This window comes from Vulpes vulpes, chromosome 16, assembly GCF_048418805.1.
Source record: "Vulpes vulpes isolate BD-2025 chromosome 16, VulVul3, whole genome shotgun sequence".
In the NCBI taxonomy this organism is placed as follows: domain Eukaryota; kingdom Metazoa; phylum Chordata; class Mammalia; order Carnivora; family Canidae; genus Vulpes; species Vulpes vulpes.
The window spans coordinates 30617376-30640742 of record NC_132795.1 but is presented as its reverse complement, the minus strand read 5'-3'; the positions used below and the strand labels follow the sequence as shown (position 1 = coordinate 30640742).

The 23367-nt window shown below is 46.7% G+C and overlaps 1 protein-coding gene across 2 annotated transcripts; it reads right to left on the bottom strand.

Moving 5' to 3' along the window:
* Positions 1-264: 264 nt before the first annotated feature.
* On the bottom strand, positions 265-20507 carry SLC40A1 (solute carrier family 40 member 1). Of its 2 annotated transcripts, none has more exons than XM_072742551.1 (8): positions 20161-20507; positions 19847-19914; positions 14695-14854; positions 12452-12567; positions 12210-12336; positions 4756-5001; positions 3337-3993; positions 265-1716 (listed from the first exon to the last, which is right to left on the bottom strand). In XM_072742551.1, the coding sequence occupies exons 1-8, from the start codon at positions 20201-20203 to the stop codon at positions 1403-1405; spliced, it is 1731 nt and encodes a 576-aa protein (XP_072598652.1). In that variant the 5' UTR covers positions 20204-20507; the 3' UTR covers positions 265-1402. The 2 variants fall into 2 exon arrangements, with proteins under 2 accessions (XP_072598652.1, XP_072598654.1); XM_072742553.1 differs by having other exon boundaries at positions 19722-19914; positions 20161-20456.
* Positions 20508-23367: the final 2860 nt, after the last annotated feature.

Below are 23367 nucleotides of genomic sequence, written 5' to 3'. Positions count from 1 at the left end.
AGGGCGGCCTCCCCACTTTGCAGAAGGAAAACCTGAACTCCGAGGGCTCATGACTTCCGCCAGGTCAGGGGAGAACGCTTGGGCCTCATCGTGACCATGCTTATGGGGGCCGCCGTAACCCCCCACACGCAGAGTAGAGCGACCCTAAATATTAGGGTGTGAAGCCGCGGACCCAGCAGGGGGACAATGCTCTGTGTCCTAGGCAGATGTGCTGTAGTGAAAACAATGTCAAATAATTGAGGAACGCAACTCAGGAAAGAAGAATCAAGATTTTTAAAATGTTTTTATATAGAAATAGTTTACAAAGATTTTACAACAGGAATCAGTACATCATCCGACAGGGAAAAGGTTGGCCCTGGCGGCCGGAGGGGGCCTCCTGGAAAGTGCACGCGGGCGGCCGGGGCCCGCAGGTCACGAGGGCTCGAGGACCCAAAGCAGTTCTGTAAGCAGTCTTCTAGAACTCCATGAAACGTGTTTCTCTCCCTCCATTCTCCTCACAGGCATTTGAAAGGGACACATTTATGAACAGTCTCAGCTACAACTGGGTAAAAATGACTCCTTGGTACAAAACAGTGAAAGTAAAGACGCTCTGCCCAAGCATGTGTTAAAGTAAATCAAATGATTTTAAAACAAAAGCTTCCCAAGCGTGAGCCTGCTTTCTACATTTCATCTGCTGTTGGAAAGCTCCATCCGTCAGGTGGCGGGACGGCTGTCCTGAGCGACATGGTGCCAGCCCCGGGAGCATGCCCTTGCGTGTGACCTGGCCAGGCCCTGAGCCCGGGTTAGGGCCCCACGGGCTGGGGCGCACGGCACAGCGGCCCCGCAGGGTAACAAGGGCCCAGGGGCACAGCGAGGCCGGGGGCCGCATTCCCACATGCATGCAAACCGCCACAATCAGCAGGATCACGGAGAACAATACTGCTCATCAAACTCCCATCTTCACACCTGAAGCAGAACATGTTTTCTATAACGTGACTAAGATGCTAAAAGAAAGTGCATTAGCTAGACGTGGATACGAATGAGTCGGGGGGGGGGGGGGACCTCTGAACTCTTGCACAGATAACAAATATCTGCCAAAGAACGACTTCAATCACATGACTAACCGCTCTTCCTGTAAAGTTTGGTCTGCTCACGAGAAATAGGAAAAATCAGTGTTACCATTTTATTCTCTACGCTTAAACTGAGTTTTTCTTTTCCTATTTTTTCCCCATCCTTAAATGTAAGGAAAATTAACCAGCTCATTGCCTTTGACCTAAGCCTCTGAACTAGCTTTTAGCCCTCACAGTACGACCGGGGTCAAACCAGAGAGAAACACCTAGCCATTGGGGGGGATGCTGAAGTCCAAGCTAAGCACGTGTGCTCTACAGAACCTAGTAGCAAGGGCAGCAGCAGTTAACTCGTCTCACACGACAGACGTATTCGCTTGATTTTCGTTCGTGACTTCCTCATCGTCGGCACCACAGGCAAAAAGCTTGCTGCCCAGAGTTTTCTGGGCAAATCGAAAATACATGATGTGGCCCATTGCCACAAAGGAGACTGAAATCAACACAAGCAAGCCAAAAGCTTCGGGATTCGGAGCCAGGATGACCATGATGAAATGCAGAAGATCAAGGAGATAGTTCATGGAGTTCTGAACACCATTAATAATGCCTCGTTCAGATTCAATTACATTTTCCTGCAGCAACTGTGTCACAGTTAAATCAAAGGACCAAAGACCTATAATAAAAGGTATTTGTTACAAAGACTGAATTTTAATTTATAGCTTTTACATTTCAAATGATTTACAGTTTAAAAATGGTGACACGTGCAAAATACACATTGGCCCCTTTACCTTAAAGTCACCAAGTATATATATTCATCATACCCTTGCCTTTGAGAATTCTTTTTCATTAAAAAATACTGGTGTTTTAAGGAAGTGTTGAATCACTAAATTCTATAACTGGAAGGAATATTACACTGTATGTTAACTGGAATTTAAATAAAAACTTGAAAAATAAAATAGAAAATACTAGGTTACTAGTGGCTTCAAGAAATGATTTTTATAGCCACCGTACAGTAATAAGTCCAACCTACAAACTTTAAAAAAAAATTCTATTTATTTATGAGAGACACAGAGAGAGGCAGAGACACAGGCAGAGGGAGAAGCAGGCCCCATGCAGGGAGCTCGACGTGGGACTCAATCCCGGGACCCCAGGATCACCCCTGGGCTGAAGGCGGCACTAAACCACTGAGCCCCCCAGGGATCCCCTACAAACTTCTTAATTCAATTTTTCTGTGACTATTTATACTACAAAAGCAAAACTCTGAAATCAGAGACAATAAATCTTACTATAAGTAAGAGTATTTTAAAGGTTCAAAGTGAATGTACTAACATATCCTTATGGTTAAAGTTTATTACATTTACTGCCTGGGTTCTAAAGCCCCTACAATAAAGCTGTCTTCCTTGAATATTAATTGTCTTTGATAAATTAATGAATTGCATTCTATCACAAGATAAATACGGTTTCATTTCAAGAACGAATTCAGGCAGAGATAATTCACCAGTACTCTATTAATAATTACTTAAATTTTGCCTTGTAAGAAGTCTTTACACAGTGTTTCCTTCCAGAGTTATGAAATCCATTTGTTTGGCAAAGTATACACAAAAGCTAGACAAACTTTTGAAGGATTTTTTTTCCAGCTACCACATGTCTTTTTTTTTTTAATTTTTTGAGACCAAAAACATTATCTTTTTTACTTTGTCCTATACAAATATCCTTTAAATTATAGTCCTTTTGGTAGAGTTATACCAATATAAAGATTCTAAATTACTAAATGGCATTATGATTATTAAAGCTCGTATCTTTTTGAAAATTAAGCTACATCGGGAGTAATACTTAAAATGTTCATCTATAAAAAAATTTCAAGCCCTAATCATGTTTTAAGACAGTATATGTACATATATACACACTGCATTTTAAACTATAAAATAAAAATTTCAGGGATCCCTGGGTGGCGCAGCGGTTTGGCGCCTGCCTTTGGCCCAGGGCGCGATCCTGGAGACCCGGGATCGAATCCCACATCGGGCTCCCGGTGCATGGAGCCTGCTTCTCCCTCTGCCTATGTCTCTGCCTCTTTGTCTCTCTCTGTGACTATCATAAATAAATAAAGATTAAAAAAAATGTTTAAAAAAAAATTTCATAATTAAAGACGGGAACGTACATAAAAATAAATAATGGATTTTGCTTAAATTCACACTCAGAGAATATTTCAGGTCATTTATTTATCATTGAGTTTTCTGAACCTACATTGCAAAGAGACACTCTAGTTCATCAACACAGAGAAAAAAAGACTTACCGATTCTAGCAGCAATGACGCCTGCGAACAGCAGACTGACAGAGATTATGGGCACAGATTTGGGAGTCATCTCTGGGAAAATACCAGCAGGGTCAGACCCGTTGGACACGTGCATTTCAGTTGTAAAGATGATTTCAGGTACTTTTGTAGGTGTCATTGTGGACAGTGGCTCTGCTTGAATGAACCTAGAACGGATATCTTCAAAAGGAGAAACAGACAAGTCCAAGGGGCTTCCAGGCATGAACACGGAGATCACGCACAAGATCAAACAGGAAAGCTGTGCAAATCCTGAGATCATACCAGTCCGAACCAGGCCGCATTTTCTCCGGAGCCAAGTAAAAGCCACGGTTCCCATTATTCCAGTTATGGCTGATGCTCCCATCAAAATACTGAGGATGGACCCGCTCAGCCCCTGAGTGTAGGCGTACCCTGTGGTGATACAGTCAAAGCCCAGGACAGTCATATAGAGGAAAGCAAGACCCATGCCGGCCAGAAACACTGACTGGTTGTAATAGGAGACCCAGCCATCTCGGAAGGTGCGGAAGGGCTCGGCCATCTGGGAGGTGCAGCTTGGCTCTTGCTCATGTTCAAGCTCATGGACATTAGGGTCTTTCTCACCCATTAGATGAGTTCCCTCCAAGGGTTTTGGCTCAGTTTCTGTTAATAAAAGACATCATTATATGTGTCAATATAGTATGTATTTGCTTTGACTAATCTAAGAATTTCAGCCATGGAACAATCTCCGAGTAGCATTTATATTAAATAAACAACATACTACCGATACCCGTCTCTCTCATGTGGTCTGTCTCCCTTTCCCCACCGCCCCCGTTAGAAATTATATTCCCGCCTTAAAAAAAAAAAAAAGGAATTATACACCCACCAAAGTCAGTAACAGGAAAACCCGTCAAATAAAAATATAAAAATTGGAAAAACACAGCATCTTCTTTTCTGGGGCCCTGTTAAGATTACATTTACCCAGAAGCCCAACTTCCTCTCTTCTTGGGAAATGCCCACCTGCATGCCCGCACTCCCTTCTACTGTTCTACAAATAGCCATGTAACTCCTCTCTTCACAGACTCTTACGAATTCTCTTATTCTCTCTTTTTCCCCATTGTTCTTTCCATTCCTATGGCTCAATTTTTCCCAGCCATCCCTCAATTAACTTCCCCTCCATGTCTACTACTCACATTAAGGAAAAGGACCAGCGGTTCCACTTCAACCCCCTGAGATTCAAACCAGAATTGTCCTCAGGCCATCCAACCCCAGCGTTGTGACTCATCTACCAAAGCGATATATCTAACCTCATGCAGGCCTTCAGCAGTAATAAACCTGACATAAATTCGACATAGTTTTGGTCTTCACCAACGCCTAAGGTCTAAACATCAGAATAAAAGGAATTGATCATTGTGTTGAGATTACCTTTATGTAAATTCAGCTGTTTCAATTCAGCTTCCTCTACTTTAAGAGCAGCTTTAACAGCTAGAGCAGGTGTTTTCTGGTAAACCTTCCAGAGCAGAAAGTACTCCACACACATGGACACCAAATTCCACCCCGAAATGAAACCACAGCCAATGACTGCAGAGCCAAATGTCATAATCTGGCCAACAGCCATGGGGGCCAAGATGTTGGTTAACTGGTCAATTCTTCGTATTGTAGCATTCATATCTACAGAGGGAGGTAAAAGAGGTAGAAAAGTGTGCAAAACTATCAAAGAGAGACTGCCAACTTACATAATACAAACTCATAATCCAAGAGCTTAGATTCCTAAAATGCAAATTTCCATAAACATTCCATACCATTTTATTTGGAAATAATTTATTGTTTGGAACAAGTCACATTAAATTTGCCTCAAAAATCATGATTCCCTTGAGGTTGCATAAATCAGTCAAACATCAGCTTTTTTTTTTTTTTTTTTAGAAAACATCAGCTTTTTAAATGAAGTGACTCTACATTCATTTTTCAACATTTATTAAATGCCTATTATGAGTTAGGCACCAAATCTGTCACTATAAAGAAAATGAATATCCTGCCCTGTCCTCATGGAATTTACCTTTGCATGGGAAAAAAAGAGTTAATCAACAAACATATATACAGATATATACACACACAGCATGTCGGATGTTAATTCAACATTAGGGCGAACAATAAAGCACAAAAGGGCATAGACAGTGCTCAAGGGAAAAGAGAAATTTCAGTTTTAAATATGGCAGGGTCAGGAAAGGGCTCACTGAAGAAAAGAGCATCACAGCAGAGACATGAAGCAGTAGGAGGAAAAAGAACCTGTCATGTGGATATTGGTGAAATGAGGATTCCAGACCAAGGGGGGTGCAAAAGTCCTGGGGCAGGAGGAGCTGCCTAGAGTGTAAGAGAACAACACGGAGGCTGGCAGGGCTGAAGCAGAGTGAGGAAGAGATGAGATCAGAGAGGGAGGGCGGACTGGCCCAGTCACACAGGGTCTCGTGAACATTGTATGGATGTCGACTTGGACAATGATGAGTCAGCAGCGAGCCTTTGGAAGCTAATGAACAGCGAGGTGGTGCGGTCTGACACACTGTTAATGGTTCATTTTGGCTTCTGAGGTGTAGCATGAGGGTGAGGGATGTGCAGACGAGCAGAGGCAAGACGACAGGTAGAAAACGATGTGGCATAAACCAGGACAGTAATAATGGAGATGGAGAAATACATGCTGGATACACTTCAAAGGTAAAATCAGGAAGTCGTGCAAAGTGATTAGATATTGGGTGTGAGAGAAAGGGAAAAATTAGGGAGGACTGTAAAGTTTGTTGCTTTTTTCCTGAGCAACAGTTAGAAGAATAGAGTCGCCACTTCCTGGGAAAGGAAAGACTTCAAAGGATCTGGTCTGGGGCAAAAGAGTGAGTACTTAGTTTAGAGATGCTGATTTTCATAGGCCTACTGACCATCAAGAGGCCACATCAACTGGGCAGTTAAATACGTCTGGACTTGAGGAAAAGAAGTAGGTGCCAGGTTTGGTAGTCATCAGCTGGTCGAGTTTAGTTTTTGGGTGGTCTTTTTTTTTTTTAAGATTTTATGTGTTTATTTATTTGAGAGAGAGAGAGCATGTGTGAGTGAGGGGAGGAGCAGAGGGAGAGGGACAAGCAGACTCCACTCTGAACACGGAGCCAGACTCAGGGCTTGATCTCATGACCCTGAGATCATGACCTGAACAGAAACCAGGAGTCAGATGCTTCACTGACTGAGCCACCCAGGCACCCCAGCTGGTTGAATTTTAAAGCAGTGAAACTGGATGAGGTCAACCAAGGGACTGACTGTGGAGCCAGAAGGGACAAGATCTGAGGATCCAGTTTTAGGCATGTCAATGCCTAGAGGTCAGGGAAAATGAGGAGGAGCTAGTAAAAGAGGAGAAAAACCAGGAGACTGTGGTATTCTAGAAGCCCTGGGGCAACTGATTCCAAGAGGAGGGGGTAATCAACTGGCAAGTGCCACTTGGTCAAGTTGATAGGTCAAGGAAGATGAGCCCTGACAAGAAGCTCTAGATTGGTCATGTGGAAGGTTGGGGAACTTCAAAAAAGAGTAGTTCTGCTAGGGCAGTAGGGCAAATGCCTGACTGAGGTTGGTTTAAGAGGCTGGTGCCAGCTCCAGGAGATAGAGATGCCACTTATATGCTATTTTAAGTGAGTAGCATGCCCTGGATTCACAACGTGCACGTTGCCTCCTGGCGTCATAGAAAGTAAAGCCCTGACCACGGAGAGGAGTTGAGAAGAGTGAGCCTAGACATTTTTTTTCTTAAGTTTTGCTGAAAAGGAGAACAGAGAAGCGGGGGGCGGAGGTGTAGAGAGAGGTGAAAATGTTGAAAAGCAAAACTACTGCACGTCTACATGCAGCAGAGAATGACAAGAAGGGATGGAGCCTGAGCCTGGCGCACAAGCAGACGAGTTCCTGGAGAGGAGCGGAGCAGGGATGCAAGCAGACCACCCACACGGCACACGGGACTCCTCATTCCTCCTATTTTCTCAGTAAAACACAAAGCAAGGTCATCACTGGAAGCGAGGCTGGGAAAGGAGGTGTGGATGAGCTGTGCAAGGAGAAAGGAGGTGAGACCTCGTCCTCCCACAGACGGTAGGACGATCACCTGGCAGTATGAAGGGCCAACCTGAGCCCCACGTCACCAACGCTAAGTGAGGAGAGTGAGCAAAAATGGTTTCAGCGGGCTCTCATGAAAGAAAAGTGGCAGGAGGAACAGAGACCAAGTGCATAGGCCAGACGCTGGCGGTGGTCCCGTGCGACCGGAAGGCCCAGCCTGGCGCTGCAGCTGGGTGGGGAAGGGAGAGCAGAGGGGTGACAGGCAGGGACAAGGGAGCACCAGCAATGATGTGTGGGTGCTGGCCAGGTGGCAGGTGGCGGGCTGATGGGGGCAGGAGGAGTGAGCTGGGAAGGCAGCGGTGGCCTGGAGAGACGGGTGCCCACTGGAGTGCACAACGGGGTCAGAGTGGAGGACAAGACCAAGGTGCCTTCTTGTTGCCCCTCGGAGTAGAGGGGAGGACTGAGCGGTCCCAGTCCCGCCGGCACCTGGGGGAGGTGGTACGGGACACATGGCCCCCCCCACAGGCCACTGCCGGCTCCTCCTCTCGGTGCTCGCGGCCCCAGCAGCCTCCAGCCAGTTACAGCGGAGGGCACCAGTGGGACAGTGACATGCTGCACCCCTGCCAGGCGGCACCCACCCACCGCAGGCCACCAGGGCCTCCAGCCCCCGGCTTACTGCCCCCCGGCTTCCTGCCCCTCTGGCCTCCTGCCCCCAGCCTCCAGTCCCTGGCCTCCAGCCCCCTGGCCTCCTGTCCCCCGACCTCAGCCCCTGGCCTCAAGCCCCCCGGCCTCCAGCCCCTCTGGCCTCCTGCCCCCAGCCTCAGCCCCCCGGCCTCCAGTCCCCAGCCTCCAGTCCCCGGCCTCCAGTCCCCCGACCTCCTGCCCCCCAGCCTCAGCCCCCCGGACACACACACACGTTGTGGCAGCTGCTAGGTCAGCACCGCCGAAAGGACTTGCTGTTCTGTCGCTGCCCGGGTGCTGGGCGACCTGAAGTTCCGGCCCGGAGGCGGCGACGCCCGGGTATAGGGAGGCAGCCTAGGCAGCTCGATGGTCGTGCGACGGCTTGTGACAAAGGCCGAGCCGTCCTACCCGGAAGAGGGAGGCAAGCATGTCCTCTGCACACGTGAACACATCCTCGTGACAAGCTTCTTGTTGTTGCAATGCAAACACACGCGTGTGCTCACGGCTCTGGTGCAACTGTTCTCAGTACAGTCGCGGCGCAGGACTCACATTAAACAGCTACTTGCTACTATTTTATCTTTAAAAAAAATCTTATCTGGCAGAGAGCGAGCGGGAGCAGGGGCGGGCAGGGGGGAAGCGGCCCCGCGCAACAGGGCCCTGGCCTGGCTCCCTCCCAGGACCCAAGGCTGCTGCGCCCTGAGCCCGCCAGGCCCCGCCACCTGCGACTATGGAGGGTCCCTCGACCTCATCGGCTGCTGACCCGCTGGGCAAGGGGCGCCCGCCGAGCGCATCCGTCTGCCTTAAATACAGGGTGATTTTTAGTGCAGAGAGTTCCAATGACAAACGCAACTCGCATACGCGACCACGCCAACTGGCAGATGTTAGGACGGAGGGTCCAGAACCTCAGAAGCCAGGACCAACCATGGCTGACCAAGAAACAGGGAGGGAAATAAAACAGAGTCACAAGTCTGGGAAAAGGAAGGAGCTTCAAACGGGTTTGACAGGCTACGGGTCATGGCCCAAGACAACGTCTCGATAGAACACTAAAGCAAGGACCCAGGCAAATCAGTTAACAGATTAACAGTATTTATGTAGGAAAACAATTCCTTTTCTGGAACCGTCCAAACTAGATGTTAACAGCTGATAGTCTAGTCTGATGCCACCGAAATTCTAAAATTTTTTCACATTCCAGGGTAACGGTCTCCTGCTCTTTTTTTTTTTTTCTTTTTTTAAACCCTCGGTGATACAACTTCCAATTTTAAGACCTACTCTGAAATCAAGAAACACTGGGGCAAGAGAATGGGAGCGCCGCGCATCCAGCCCACAACCTCTCCTGCTTGTGCACACCGCCCTTGCCCACTGCGGACGTGCGCACACGAGGCCGCACACGTGCAGCAGCCCTGCCTCGTCCCCTGCACGGGTTCCTAAGAGTTTTCACTGGTGACTCAAAACTTAGCCTGCAAAACGCCTACAACATCCACGATCCTGGCTGCAGCAGGTGCCTCTGTGTCCAGAGACTCACGCCTACAGGTACTTGGGGTGGCAGGTGGAGTCCCTGCATCCGTCCTTTCTTTCTCTATCTTTCCTCTCTCCACCTCCTTCACGTCCATCCTGCAACTTTCTTTGCCTTACAGCAGAAGCAGCACCAAAAATCCATGGTTAGATCCTTGCTGACCTTCTTCTGACGTAGAAAAGTTTCTATCCTACTTCGAAGCACAGCCCTTAATTGATTTTTTTTTAACAGATGTGGATGTTAAACCTTGAGGAAAGACGACGCGGAGGTTTTCCTTCACTAGGCTGCTCGCTTGCACTACTGGCTGGAAGCAAAAAGGCACCAAGGACTAACAGCTCATAACGGACCAAAGTCTGACGGGCAGCTCACTTCCTTTCTCAAACTTGAGAAACTCAAGAAGGTTAGCAAATGGACTGGTTGGCCTAGTCTCTCCCACTCTGCAATTATTCCTGGTAATAAGGGACAGCAGAGAAAGGCCCCATTTTTGTTTCTGTTCTGGGACATCAAAAGGCCCACGAAGTTACATGGAATCTTTGGTGTTTTGTTTTTTTTTTTTTAATGTAGATATTTAGAATAAATTAAGGATTCTGGGTAACTTTCACTTTCCTCAGGACTTCCCCCTCCAGACTTCAGAGTCAAAATGAGTTAAGAAATTCAGATTAATAAAAAAAATAAAAATTAAAAATTAAAAAAATTTAAAAAAGAAATTCAGATTAAGAGAAAAGAAAACCACTTTAAAAGCCAACTCCCGCCCCCCAAATATATTCTAGCAGATATGTACGTGATCTACTTCCAAAACATATCTTTTAATACCCTTTGAATTTTAAACCATGGACATGTATTACATACTTAAAATAGTATGGTAAAGAGAAAAAGGAAATAACAGGGAAAAAACAAACAAAATAGGACAAAGCCTTATCTTACAGTTTACTGTGACAAACAGACATGAAATTATTTCCTATCAGTAAGTGATTACAGGAAGGGGAAAAAATCAGTGAGAATCACTGCTTCACCTGTAAAAAGCATGTCCTGGAGCAGCCCTCACACGTGCTAACTCCTCCTACTCAAACGCCTTCCCCTGAGTCACTGTGGTTTCGCCCAGATCGTGACTCTGCTGCAACAAGGTGGTGACTTAAGCAAATTCCTCTTTCTCCCTCTGCACCTTCCATAGATTTCATTTCCTTTCTGTCACCACTTCCTTTCCTTTTTCAGCCACGTGGCCCCAAGTCGCTTGCTCTCCCAGCACCTACTCCTGCCCTCTGTCCTGGGATGAGCCGTTTAAATCGTTGGCAACGGCTTCCTCGTCGGGCAGGACGGCTGGGCAACAGGCCTGTGATAGCCCTTAGCTCAACGGGCTGCTTCGGCCGAGCTGATCAGGGGACAGTGTGCCCTCCTCCTTCAGCCTGTGTCCTTACCAGTCCCTGTGTGTCTGTGTCAGGGGGCGGAGGGAGGGTGGAGGGCAGGAGTTCTTCTGAGCCCGAGTGGTATCGAAGCAGTAGGACATGTTGCCGTGTAAGCTTTCTTCTGTCTTTCCCTGGCCGCTTGTATATGTTTCCGGTGGGCAACTAGATTTTTTTTTCTTTCTTTTTATTTTTTTTTTGTATTATTTTTATTGGAGTTCAATTTGCCAACATATGGATAGTATAACACCCAGTGCTCATCCCGTCAAGTGCCCCTCAGGGGCAACTAAGACTGTAAACTTCTTTTTTATTTATTCATGAGAGATGCACACAGAGAGAGAAGCAGAGACCCAGGCAGAGGGAGAAGCAGGCTCCACGCAGGGAGCCCGACGCAGGACTCGATCCCGGGACCTGGGGTCATGCCCTGAGCCAAAGGCAGATGCTAAACTACTCAGCCACCCGGGCTGCCCAGATTGTAAGCTTCTTAAAAATCATATTCTGGCCTTAATTTCTTTCGTATTTGTAACTGCAATTATGTTACATTGTATGTAATGTAATAAAAGTTCTAGATTGTAACTTTGAAGTTGCAGAAATTAACTACTAGAGTCTCTTTTAGGACTAATGCACTTTCACTCGCTTGGGAGAATAATAAAATCCATAGTATGACTCATATAATCCCATGCCAGATTTTCACTGTTCTAAATCTTAAGTAAACATTTAGAGAATGTTAGCAGAATTTAAAAGAAAGAGCTCAAAAGAAATGTTTTTCCACTTGCCAGGTTTGTATAGAATAAAAGAGAAGTTTACTGTCCTATAAATCAACTTTATAACAGTGAGATAAATCATCGCACTGAGACAATGTGATGATAAGACAAAGACGATGTCTTCAACCTATTGTTCTTCAACAGTCCCAGAACAGGTGCAGGACTGGCTCAGCTGGTTACGGAGCTGACTCTTGATTTTGGTTCAGGTCATGATCTCAGGGTCCTGGGACAGAGCCCCACGTCAGGCTCCACACTTGGAGTGGGGTCAGCTTGAGATTCCCTCTCCCGCTCCTTCTGCTCTTTCCCTCCTCCATCTAATTAATTAATTAATTAATTAATTAATTAAATATTTAAAAAAAAACACCCAGAAGAAAAAGCTCAAGCCTCATTTACTACCTCTGACTTAAAGTGAATCCTAATAACCCATTTAGTTAAAAGGCAACACCCGATTACCTGCTAATTTGCTCCTGTCTCCTCCAGCAACAACAACAATCCAGTCTCTCTGGATCGTGATGGCAGTGGCAGTACTGGCCAAATTTGCGACATCAGCAATAGTGATGATCAGGATATAACAGAAAGTCTGAGGGATTACAGGAAAAAAGTGGAGTTGAAGTGTCAGTTTCACCACACGTACCTACTTCACTGCACGTACAATGTCCTACTTTCTGCCATTAGGAATTCCACTGAGAACTTACAAGGACCCATCCATGGTACATGGTCAGAAGCTCATTTTTATGTAAGAAAACCATCATCAGGATGATTCCACACAGGATGACCGAAACATTCTGTACCACCAGCGAAGTCTGAGCCACTGTACAGAGGGAGAAATAAAGTATTCACTAAATCAAAATACCTCAATGGGCCCATCTTTGTCCACACATTCCTGTTCTACTACTACATTAATGTCTATGCAAATTATTATAAGGAAAAAAAAAACATTCCTGAAGTGAATCCTGAATGAACTATTTCTAGTAGGACCCACCATATTGAACCAGACCAATAAAATTTGCAGGAAGGATGAAGTAGTGGAAGCCATTCATAATGACCACATTTTGATTTAGTTGATTCTCTTCCAAGTTTGCTGTCATAAACAACTACATTACATAGACAAGATCCGTCTTTTAGCTCTTTATTGCTTAAGCTAAAATAAGAATATGTAGGAAGTTATCGATTGGGTTAAGGAAGAGGTCATGGGCTCCATAACCTCCTCTAGGGTGGGCTGAATCAGACAAGATCAGACGGTGTGCAGAAGTAGGGACGACACACAAAGATTCACCAAGAATAAAGAGCAGCAGTGCGTCCCTCTGGGCATTCTAATGTGAAAGGCCACTGCTAGGAAATTCCATGTAGACGAAGTACTGGAGTAAGGCTGGTCAGTAGACCACATAACACACCCCGTCTTACTTGGAATCTCTTCTGTGCCATCACCAGGGGAGGTAATCTGGACAAGACACATAATGTCCCTTATGCCTGTGTCTATAAACTGAGGATGACAAGCCATTCCTGCATTCTTTACTTTATAAGGTCATTATGGTGCTCAAATAAAATACTCATGAAAGTACTTCGGAGAATAGAGTCGTGTATGTAACGTATAATTAGGGCTCTTGTCTTCAAGGGCAGCAAAGCTCATGCTGGGTTGGAAGGTCATAGAAGAGCCTGAAACAACCTGCTTTCTGAAATTAGTGTGGAATAAAATCCCAACATAGAACTCATTCTTTCATTGCACAAGATTTAAATATCAACTGCACGAGGTTCTTGGCTTTCAGGAGCCCATGGACCAGAGGAAGGAAAGATATGCGAACAGGTCATTGTAAGAGGGTCAGTGCGGTGGCAGAGGTACTGACAAAGCCTCCTGGGAGCACAGAGGAAGAAATGATGAACTCGGCCTAGAAACGGGAGAGGTTTTCATGGAAGGTGACATCTGAGTGGATTCCATGGGATGAACCGGAGACCACTATCCTACCACACACTTTCTCATCCAACTCAACATTCTTTCCCAACCTAGATTTCCAGTGTGCAAACACCATGAGTCACGAGGTCTCTGTGTATAATATTCTTCCGTTCCTATAAATAATGATGTAAACACTAGGAATGTTTTTCTCGTAGACTTCATCCTATACGTGTTTTGGTCTATCCATTGTCACGAGAGACAAAGGCCATCTTGACCATTTCACTAATAGCATTGAGTCCTGGAATTTGATGATCCAAATTGCTCTCCATCCAGGGGCAGTTTTCTGCACTGTAGGAGACTGATACCTCAATCTTTCTCCAACATCTAAGACAGACGTGGCCAGGTCTTGGCATTACCAACTATGAAATTCAGGAAAATTCTGCCCTGATTTTACTATTTACATTGCCCTTATACTCTGTATAACTGAATTGTTCAATCACTTTCTCTCTTTCCTACACAAAACAGCACTAATGTGCTAGAATAAATGTCATTTCTTCCTTTTCCCTAAAAAATTTGTAATTCAGCTCTCCATGACCCAGACTCAGATACTCTCCCTTAAATATACAGTTTTTTATTTCCTCGCACATGCCTTTATATGAAACACTGTAACCCAGAGGACAGATGTTAAAACTGCCCCAGCAACATCATACCAACAGATTTCAGTGCAAATCATGGTTAGAAAAAACACCAGAGTTAAGCAAACTTTTAATGTTTAACATTCCTCCCAGAAAAGAACTATGGTGTTAATTATTAACATCTGGAATCCATGAACTGCCAAAGAGCCAAAAAAAAAAAAAATCTATAAGCTTAATATCTTGGCATTCCAATTTTGTGCAGAGGCCCCAGGACCCTCCAGGCAGAAGTGCTGCCATTGAGCATCCCGTCACTCAGGAGTGGCAGGCAGATGCAATGGGTCAGTCACACTGGTTTCTCTTTAGCTCAGGCATGGGTCCCACGAATATAGAGCCTTAGTTTACCTCTACTCACCTTTAAGTCTGGCGTTCTTATCCACCCAATCACCGATGATGGCTCCAAGGACAAGAACAGATCCTGCCACCACCAGCCCATAGACTGCAGTCAGGAGGAGGCTATTTCCATAGAGCTCTACCAGGAACACGGACACGGCAAAGTGCCACATCCGATCTCCCTTGAAGAAGAAAAGAGAAAATGTTTTGATGAAATCATTTTTTACTTTCTAGTCAGTTCTACTCAGGAAGTTGCTTCCTTATCAAAAAGGTACTTTCCAGCTATGCCATGAGATTTTCAAAGTCAACAACTTCGCTATGAATTGAGCATGGGTCAGGTGTTAAAACCATCCATCATGGCCCAACAGAAAATGCTCTGGCCCATTTACTAAGTAAACCCAAAAAACATGATATTAATGAAACACACGTACTGCTTATCACTCTAGAAAAAAAAATGTAGTTGCCACACCAAAGAAGGCTTTTGGAGACAAAATGTGTTCCCTTTCATGTCAGGTTTCTACCCGGGTCTGGAACTGACCCATCCTGAATTGAGAGGCATAAAGTAGTTTTGCTACTGAACCAGAATGAAACTACAGTATAGCCTATAAACACTCATATGCCTTGAATGTCAAGAAAAAGCCAGCTTTCCAATTTGTAAACTGAGAAGAATGAACTATATGATCTGTAGGGTTTCTTTGGCCTCTAACATTCTAAAATCCATGCCCTACACTTGACGGGATGAGCACTGGGTGTTATTCTATATGTTGGCAAATTGAACACCAATAAAAAATAAATTTATTTAAATAAATAAATAAATAAATAAATATAAAATCCATGTCTTTCACAAATTTCAAAGTCAAAAAAGAGCAGGGCTCAGAAAGATGAAATTAATATGGGCAAATTCATTTATATAAATGTCAGAAATAAACCCATAAGCAGGTTTTCATTTGAACATTTTAATACAGATGGGTTTTAAAAGGGGAAAAAAAATCTAATTATTTCTTCAGACTATATAGGAAATTTTGGAATTCATTACTGTAAAATGCAAAAAAAAAAACAAACACTTTTAATGAATCAGGTAAAATAACGTGTAAGAAATTTCTAATGGGTCTTATTCTGAGATTTTTGGCTCCAACTTTGACTTCTGAGTTAACATAAAATAGGACAACAATGTTCTATTATAACCTACCCCTGGAAATCACTACAGGAAACAAAATTTCCAGGCTAAGTTACTTATGAATTTGACTCTATGTGGAAATACTGAGTCTTGGTTCTTTCCAAAGTCTCTTAACAACTGTTTGATAAATTTACTGTATCAGGAGCAAAGTATTATCCTGGTCTATCAAATAATGTAAAAAAATCAATAAAACCAAGGCAATAATCTTATGCATTTAAAATTTAAAATTAATGCACATATACAATAGCAATCATCTACAATAATCTTCCTGTAGACCAGTATTTCTCTGTGGGAGTGCTTTTACCCTCCAGAGATCACTTGGTAATGTCTGAAACTGTTTTGGGTTGTCACAACTCTGGGAGCAGGGAGTGGGGGTACTATTGGCATCTACAACTGCATATGGCAGTCCCCACAACAAATAATTATTCAGCCCAAGATGGCAACAGTACCAAGGTAAAGAAACCTTGACGTAGGAGATTAGGAACACAATTTAGAAATGCAATTCTAAGTTAACGTAACATTAGGGCCTTGGTGGATTGGGTGCATATGATCAAATAAATGTTAAAGCAAACACTGGAAGCCAGTGGAAGCACCATGTGTGAAAGACTGATTCTAACTTGACGGTCTGGAATGTGGCTCTAGAACATTCTGCAATCTCAAACCTCAGCCAAGTGCATGACCCAGATTAGATACCATGAAACCAAAAAGGAGTAGATACGTAGTGAATCCCAACTGTAAATGAGAAAATATAAAATAAGTGGCAAAACCCTAGACTGATTTATCAGTCACGTCGTTCTGGTATGTTAGATTAGTTCCACGAACGTTCAAAACTGAGGATTAACCAGCACCATACCCAAGTATTTCTGACACAGCTTGTGTTTGTTTTGATAAGAGAAAGCTTAAATCAAGCAGGAATTGTGTAAGTTTCAAATACTACTGTATTAAATGATTAAAAGTGTATGACACACAATTGGTTTGCAACCAATAAAAAAACAACTTTATATTAAGGGGAAGATGTCACAAACTGTTTTCTTGATCTTTAACAAGAGAAGCAAATCCAGGCTGAATTAAAATACAATGGCATAAGGAGAGCAAGTGGCTCCCTTAGGAATAAAGAGTAAGTAAAGTACCTCCCCTACTTTAATCTCCATTCCTCTGAAGAGCTCCCAAGGAAAAGACAAAAAACACACACATGCCCTAAACTACAAGTTGCCTCCATGAGCGAATTTCCTCTCAACGTAAAAAATAAAAAAATATTACTTTCTACAGCTTCTTTCTTTGTTTTTTAACTATCTTTTACCCACAAGCTTTTTAGATTCCTCCACAGCAGGCCATCAAAACAAGTGCTACTAAATGAAAATGTTCTTTCTGGTTTATCTTTATATGACACAACACCTCCTTGATGGAGAGGCATCAAATTGCTCTAGTTACCTCAATTCCTAAAGGGTCGGGGCTCTAAGTGGCAACAGAGTCCATGCTTAAGAAGCCCAAGAATCAGGCAAAGTCCAAGTAAATGTTGACCAAGTGTAGTTTCGAGCCCACCCATTCCTTCCTTACATCCATTTCCTGCCCTCCTATGCGCGCTCCCTGTACTTTGATGATTTGTTTACATGCCCGTGTACCCCAGTGGACTGAGGGCTGGGGGCCAACTGAGTATCTGTGAATGAAGGATCCCAGTGCTTAGGCCCGCACTGCTTAGCGAGGGGCCCTATGTACCCAGCACTACTGCAGGCATGACAAACTCAGCGGGACATAAAATCAAGGTCCATACTTTCATGTAGCTTGTACCTAGGAGGCCGAGACCAAGGGCAAGCCTAGAGCAGTGCAGGTGGCATAACTGCTGCGAGGAAATATGACGTAGCGTGCACGGAAGGTGGCATTGAGCGTGACGTAGAGACCTCTCTGAGCAGAGGCCTGAAAGGAATAAGGGCTGGGGCCGTGCGGACATCCAGATTATGAACACACAGCCTGTAGGATAATGACGCAAGAAATAAACTACTGGCCACCCCTCTCCATTGCCTTTTGCTGTTGGTTAGGTTTTTGCGACCAGATACATTTTTTTAAAGCCCAAGCTATGTTATAAGGCCCTTGACAACAAGACCCAGTTCTTGCAGTACTTTGTATCCTGACAGTACGGGGAGAGATGCACTGATCTACTGGCAGACAGACACAAAAGGCATTCAGCCCCAAGCACATAGAACCTTCTAGGCTAACACCTTTATTTTTAGGGTATAGGAAACCATGATTTGGTAGAGTTTGCGGGGGGAATGGATAGATAGGCAGAGGGTGTATGTGTATACACACACATAAGCACATAGATTTTGTTCGAACAAAATCAGTGTCGAACAGGAGACAAAACTTAAAAGGCAGAATGATCTAGTTAGTGAGCATTCCTCTTTTGCAACAAGAAGTAAAACTCCACTCAACCTTATACAGTTGTAGTTGTTGGGTTTTGTTTTGTTTTGTTTTGTTTTGATCCAATGTTCCACAAGAAGTCCCTATGCTCAACTTACGGTAAGGTAGGGGTAAATGTCTGTCACTTTTCTTGTGGGACTTCTAATTACTCTGACAAAAAAATCCTCCTGGAACAACTAGAGTTCCACCCTTTTGGCAAATCTGACCTCCCAACCAAATACCGAAAGGGCATATAAATGTTAAACAACATAATGAGTGTTTGGGAGCGAGGCACCTCATTCTCCTAGGAGAGAGGCCCAGGTCACAAGATGACAGCTTCAGATACTGTCTCCACCACTGGCTACTGGCTTTTAAAATACTTAATACTTACTAAATTAAATGGAGGAGGAAAAAAAATTATTGGTTTAGATATAATTAGGAGTAGTTTCACTAGACTTCTCCTTAGAATCATCAGCTATTGGAAACCAAACACACTCAATTTGTTTACGTGTATTTGCAGAGTCATCCTTGTCTCAGCCTCTGGGGAGATAGGAGCTGGCCTTTCTAAAAAGCCAAAGCCATCTTTGAACTGCTATTTCTTAAAGAGCTGATAACCTAGCTTAATAATTTCCCCAGGGCATGGGTACAGATTTCTTCATACAGTAGTCTGCATTCACGCCTTAAGGATGATCCCGTAGAAGTTCCCAATTTAGAAAGAAAATAACATTCACAAAATTTACCCTAAAAATTCTCCCTCCTTATATATGATTTTTTTTTAATTAAATATCATATATGAGGCACAAAAAGAATTTATCCAGATACTGCTTTTCAGCAACAATTGTTTAAAGATTCTAATCCTTAATTAAACACACACCCAGCATCCTTTTGGGATTATTCTTTTTTGGGGTGTTGATGGAGGAACCCAGGCCCATGAAACATTGGCCTTCTAGGACCACAGAGGAAGTCGGAGGGAGATTATGAATATCATGGCTAATTTTCAGTGGGTGATAGTTTTTAAGATAGCCTGAGATGCCCCACACAGATGTACCAATGGGTGACATTTTTAAAGCAGAGGATTTTTATCACTCGGATATTTGCTCTTGGGTCAATTATATTTAAGTTAATCTGAGTATACTATTTTTAGCGCAAGTCAGTCACTACTATTCTACTCTATTTTCGTAATGTAATATGATGGAGCTTATCATTTTAACAAAAGAAGAAAGTGAGAAATAGCTTAAAATGTAGAAGTAGAAGATACAGGAGACATTCATCCATTCTTAGTAGCAAATTTTACCATTTACTAAGCCTTGAAATGCAAACTACAAATTTACAGGCATTGCAAATATTCCTGTGTTTGTTCATTTTATCTTTGGAGGGTTGTTCATCTATATATAAAGTATGATAATTCAGTAGCACTTACTAACCCCTATGGGAAAATATCTTTGGTGAAAATAATTTTTTCATTAGAACAGGTGTACCTGGATGGTTTCTTCCTTTCGCTCCCTGGCCAACCTGGAGGATGGCTTCATGAAACTGGTCCGAACGAAAGGAAACAAGAAGTTATGCAAAAGTGTGTTGTAAGAGTCACTGTGCAGTCACTTACCCAAGTGGACAGAGAGTGGCCAAGGTAGAGGAGGAATTTGGCGGAGGTCAGGTAGTTTGCTAGGGACCCTGCGAGACAGCGAGAGGGGCGGTGAGTTGGGTGTGCGGGCTGCCACGCTCATTTTTCTTATCAAACACGGTTATTACGACTTCGTTTGTGGGGCGCACATGTGCATTTGTCGCAGGCGCGGGCTCTTCCCTTAGCACCGCCGGTCACTAGGTGCGGACCCCAGAGGGCACGAGGGCGCCCCTTGCACTCTAACTCTTCACTCTGTCCCCCCACGCCCCCGCCCCCGCAGCCCCCGCCCCACTCACCGCAGCATCCTCCCGGGCGGGCCTGCTCCCCGGCCTTGGGCATGACCCCGGGCGACCCCGCAGCGCCGCGGCCGCTGGCTCCGGCGAGCAGGGCGTGCAAGGCGCGCAAGGCAAGGCGTGCAGGCGCGGGCCCCGCCGAGCACTGAGGACCGCGGGGCAGGGGCGGGAGAACCGGGGCCCTCGGGGTCTCCTTTCCTAACTTAGCTAACACTGTAGCTGAAGTCGGAAAGGCAAAGCCTTATGGAGGCGCGGAGGCCGCGCTGCCGCCGCCCGCACCCGACCCCGCGCCGCCGCCCGCCGTCCGCTGCGCCCCGCGCGCTTATACGGGCCGGGGCGGGGCTCCCCGCGGACGCCCGCTCGGGCCGCCCCGCCCCGCCCCGCCCCGGCCCCGCCCCCCGCCCGCAGCCGTCAGTGAGGAGCCGGCCAGGCCCAGGGCCAGGCCCAGGGCCAGACCCAGGGTGGGGGGGAGCGGGGGCCGCGGGGGGCATGGGGGGCGGGGGGCTTTGGGCTGCGGGGGGGGACGTTGGGCCGCAGGGGTGGGGCGGAGCGCGGAGCGCGCAGGGCAGGGGCAGAGTAGGGCGGCGGGGGGGGTCATGGGGCCGCGAGGGGCGCGGGGGTCACTGGGCCGCCAGAGGGGCGGAAGCGGGGCCGCAGGGGAGTGGGGAAGAGCGGGGGCGTGGGCCGAGAGGGCTCTGGGCCGCAGGGGGTCGCTGCTGGGAGGGGGTGGCATAGGGGGTGCCGCCGGGGCCGCGGGGGGCGGACCCGCGGGGGCGTTCGGTGGGGGGAGCGCGGGGGGCCGCGGGGTCCGCTGGGCCGCGGGGGTCGCTGCGGGGTGGGGCGGGGGGCGTTGGGCCGCGGGGACCGCGCGGAGCCGCAGGGGCGGGGTGGGGGGTGGGGGCTGCGGGGCTGCCGGGGCCGCGGAGCACGGCCTCCATAGCGCCCCCGGACGTCCGAGTGCGCTCTCCCGGCCTCCCCCTGCGGCCTCCTCCCGCGGCGCCCCCCGCGGGCCCCCAGGGTCGTCGCCCCCCACCCCAGCCCAGGGTTAGGGTCGGGCATCCCGCCCGCCGGGCGCCTGGAGGCCGCCGCGCTCACCCTCCCTCCAGCCCCGCTGCAGCCCCGCCCCGCGGCCCTTCCCGCTCGTGCCCCGCCGGCCGGGACCCTCCTGGCGCAGGGACGGGGCATCCGCGGCGGGTCCCGGGGGGGGGGGGGGCGGCGAGGGCCAGCAGCGCCCGCCCGCGAGCCGCCTCCGTCGCCAGGCCCGGGGCTGGGGGTGAGGGTATCTGGGCGCCGCATCGGGAGCCTCCCGGGGCCGCGGGCGGGGCGGGCGGCCTGCAGGGCGGAGATAGGGACCCGCCGCCCACCTGCTGCCCCGACGGCCTGGCCCTTCCAGCCTCCTGTGCCCGCTTCCCTCCCGCAGGGCTTTCAAGTCCGTGGTCTTCGCTCCCCGAGAAGTCCGGGGCAGGTGACCCGGGTCGTGGGGGCCCAGTCCTGTGGGGGGTTGGGGGGGTTGGGGGGGTTGGGCGGGCACGTGTGCGGCTACGGGACCGAGGCCCTACGCTGAGCTGACCTTCGCGAGGCCTCCGGGGGCCTTAAAGCACATCCAGGTGCTGCAGAAACAACTGCTTCCAGTTGACCTGGCCTGAGAAGCACTGCGGCGGCGGCAGCTAAGTCTGTGCCTCGAGGTCACGGGGAGGCTGCGTTCTGCCGCCGCAGGGGGTCCCCAGGAGCCCAAACGGGGAGAAGAAAAAGACAAAGACAAAGGAGAGGCCACAGCGAAGTGCGCAGGGGAGAGTCTGGAGAGCAACCGAGCAGATGCAGAACCTGAAGCCACTGGGCGTCGGAGCCTTGGCCGGCGAGTCCCGAGTCCTTACCAACGGAAAGCGACAAGATCCCTTAGTTGAGGCTCATGAAATGAAAAGGAATTGAAAATGAAAATGCAATAAAAGTCCTCAAAATACATGTGCAGGATGCAAGATGCCAGGAATCTCCTGGCCGTGGCATTCGGGGTTAGAGAGCACGGCATAAATCACAAGACCCAACTCTGAGGACTTACTTGGCTAAAAATTAAAAATTCTTTCAAAAATATGCATTATTTCTAGAACTCCAAAAATGCAACTTCTCTATTAATATAATCATAACTAAGAAAGCCATGCAAATTTTAAAGCACTTTACCAAAAATAAAAAGAAACAGGATGCTGTAAGAACCATTTTCTAGTTTTTCTAGTTCGTGTTCAAAGTTCTTAAGTTTGTGAATAGGTTAGCTTTTTTTTCTGTTTTTTTTTTAATTAATTTTTATTGGTGTTCAATTTACCAACATACAGAGAAACACCCAGTGCTCATCCCATCAAGTGTCCGCCTCAGTGCCCGTCACCCATTCCCCTCCACCCCCCGCCCTCCTCCGCTTCCACCACCCCTAGTTCGTTTCCCAGAGTTAGGAGTCTTTATGTTCTGTCTCCCTTCCTGATATTTCCCAACATTTCTTTTCCCTTCCTTTATATTCCCTTTCACTGTTTTTTATATTCCCCAAATGAATGAGAACATACACTGTTTGTCCTTCTCCGATTGACTTACTTCTCTCAGCATAATCCCCTCCAGTTCCATCCACGTTGAAGCAAATGGTGGGTATTTGTCGTTTCTAATTGCTGAGTAATATTCCATTGTATACATAGACCACATCTTTATCCATTCATCTTTCGATGGACACCGAGGCTTTTTATAAATTCCAGCCAGAATACAACGTACAAACCATCTAAAATTGAGAGGTATTTACGGTTGGGGAAAAAGGGGGGTCTTCTTATGTCTAAGCTGCTTTTTCACTTACCGCAGGCGTCCTGTGTGCTCCGCTGTATCTGAGGTGCTCCCCAGGACAGGCAGAGTAAAGAACGGTCAGCAGCGCAACGCTTGGAGGAAACGGGGTTGTCAGCAGCTGTTACAGGAAGAGCTCGGGCCCAGGACGAGCTCCAGCCCAGGATGAGCTCGGGCCCAGGACGAGCTGGGGGCCCTGGGGCCTTGCAGCTTAATTTAGGGGCTACACACAAAGCCCCCATACGCTCAGACACCTTTTTTCAATGTGACAGACATATTTCAAGAACTGTTTGATGTTTCCACGACCTGTAACTGACTGAACCCTTGAGAACTTTAAGTTCAGACACCTGCTTTAAATTACAGACATCTAACTGAAAAATAAATACCTCTCAGGTTTTCATT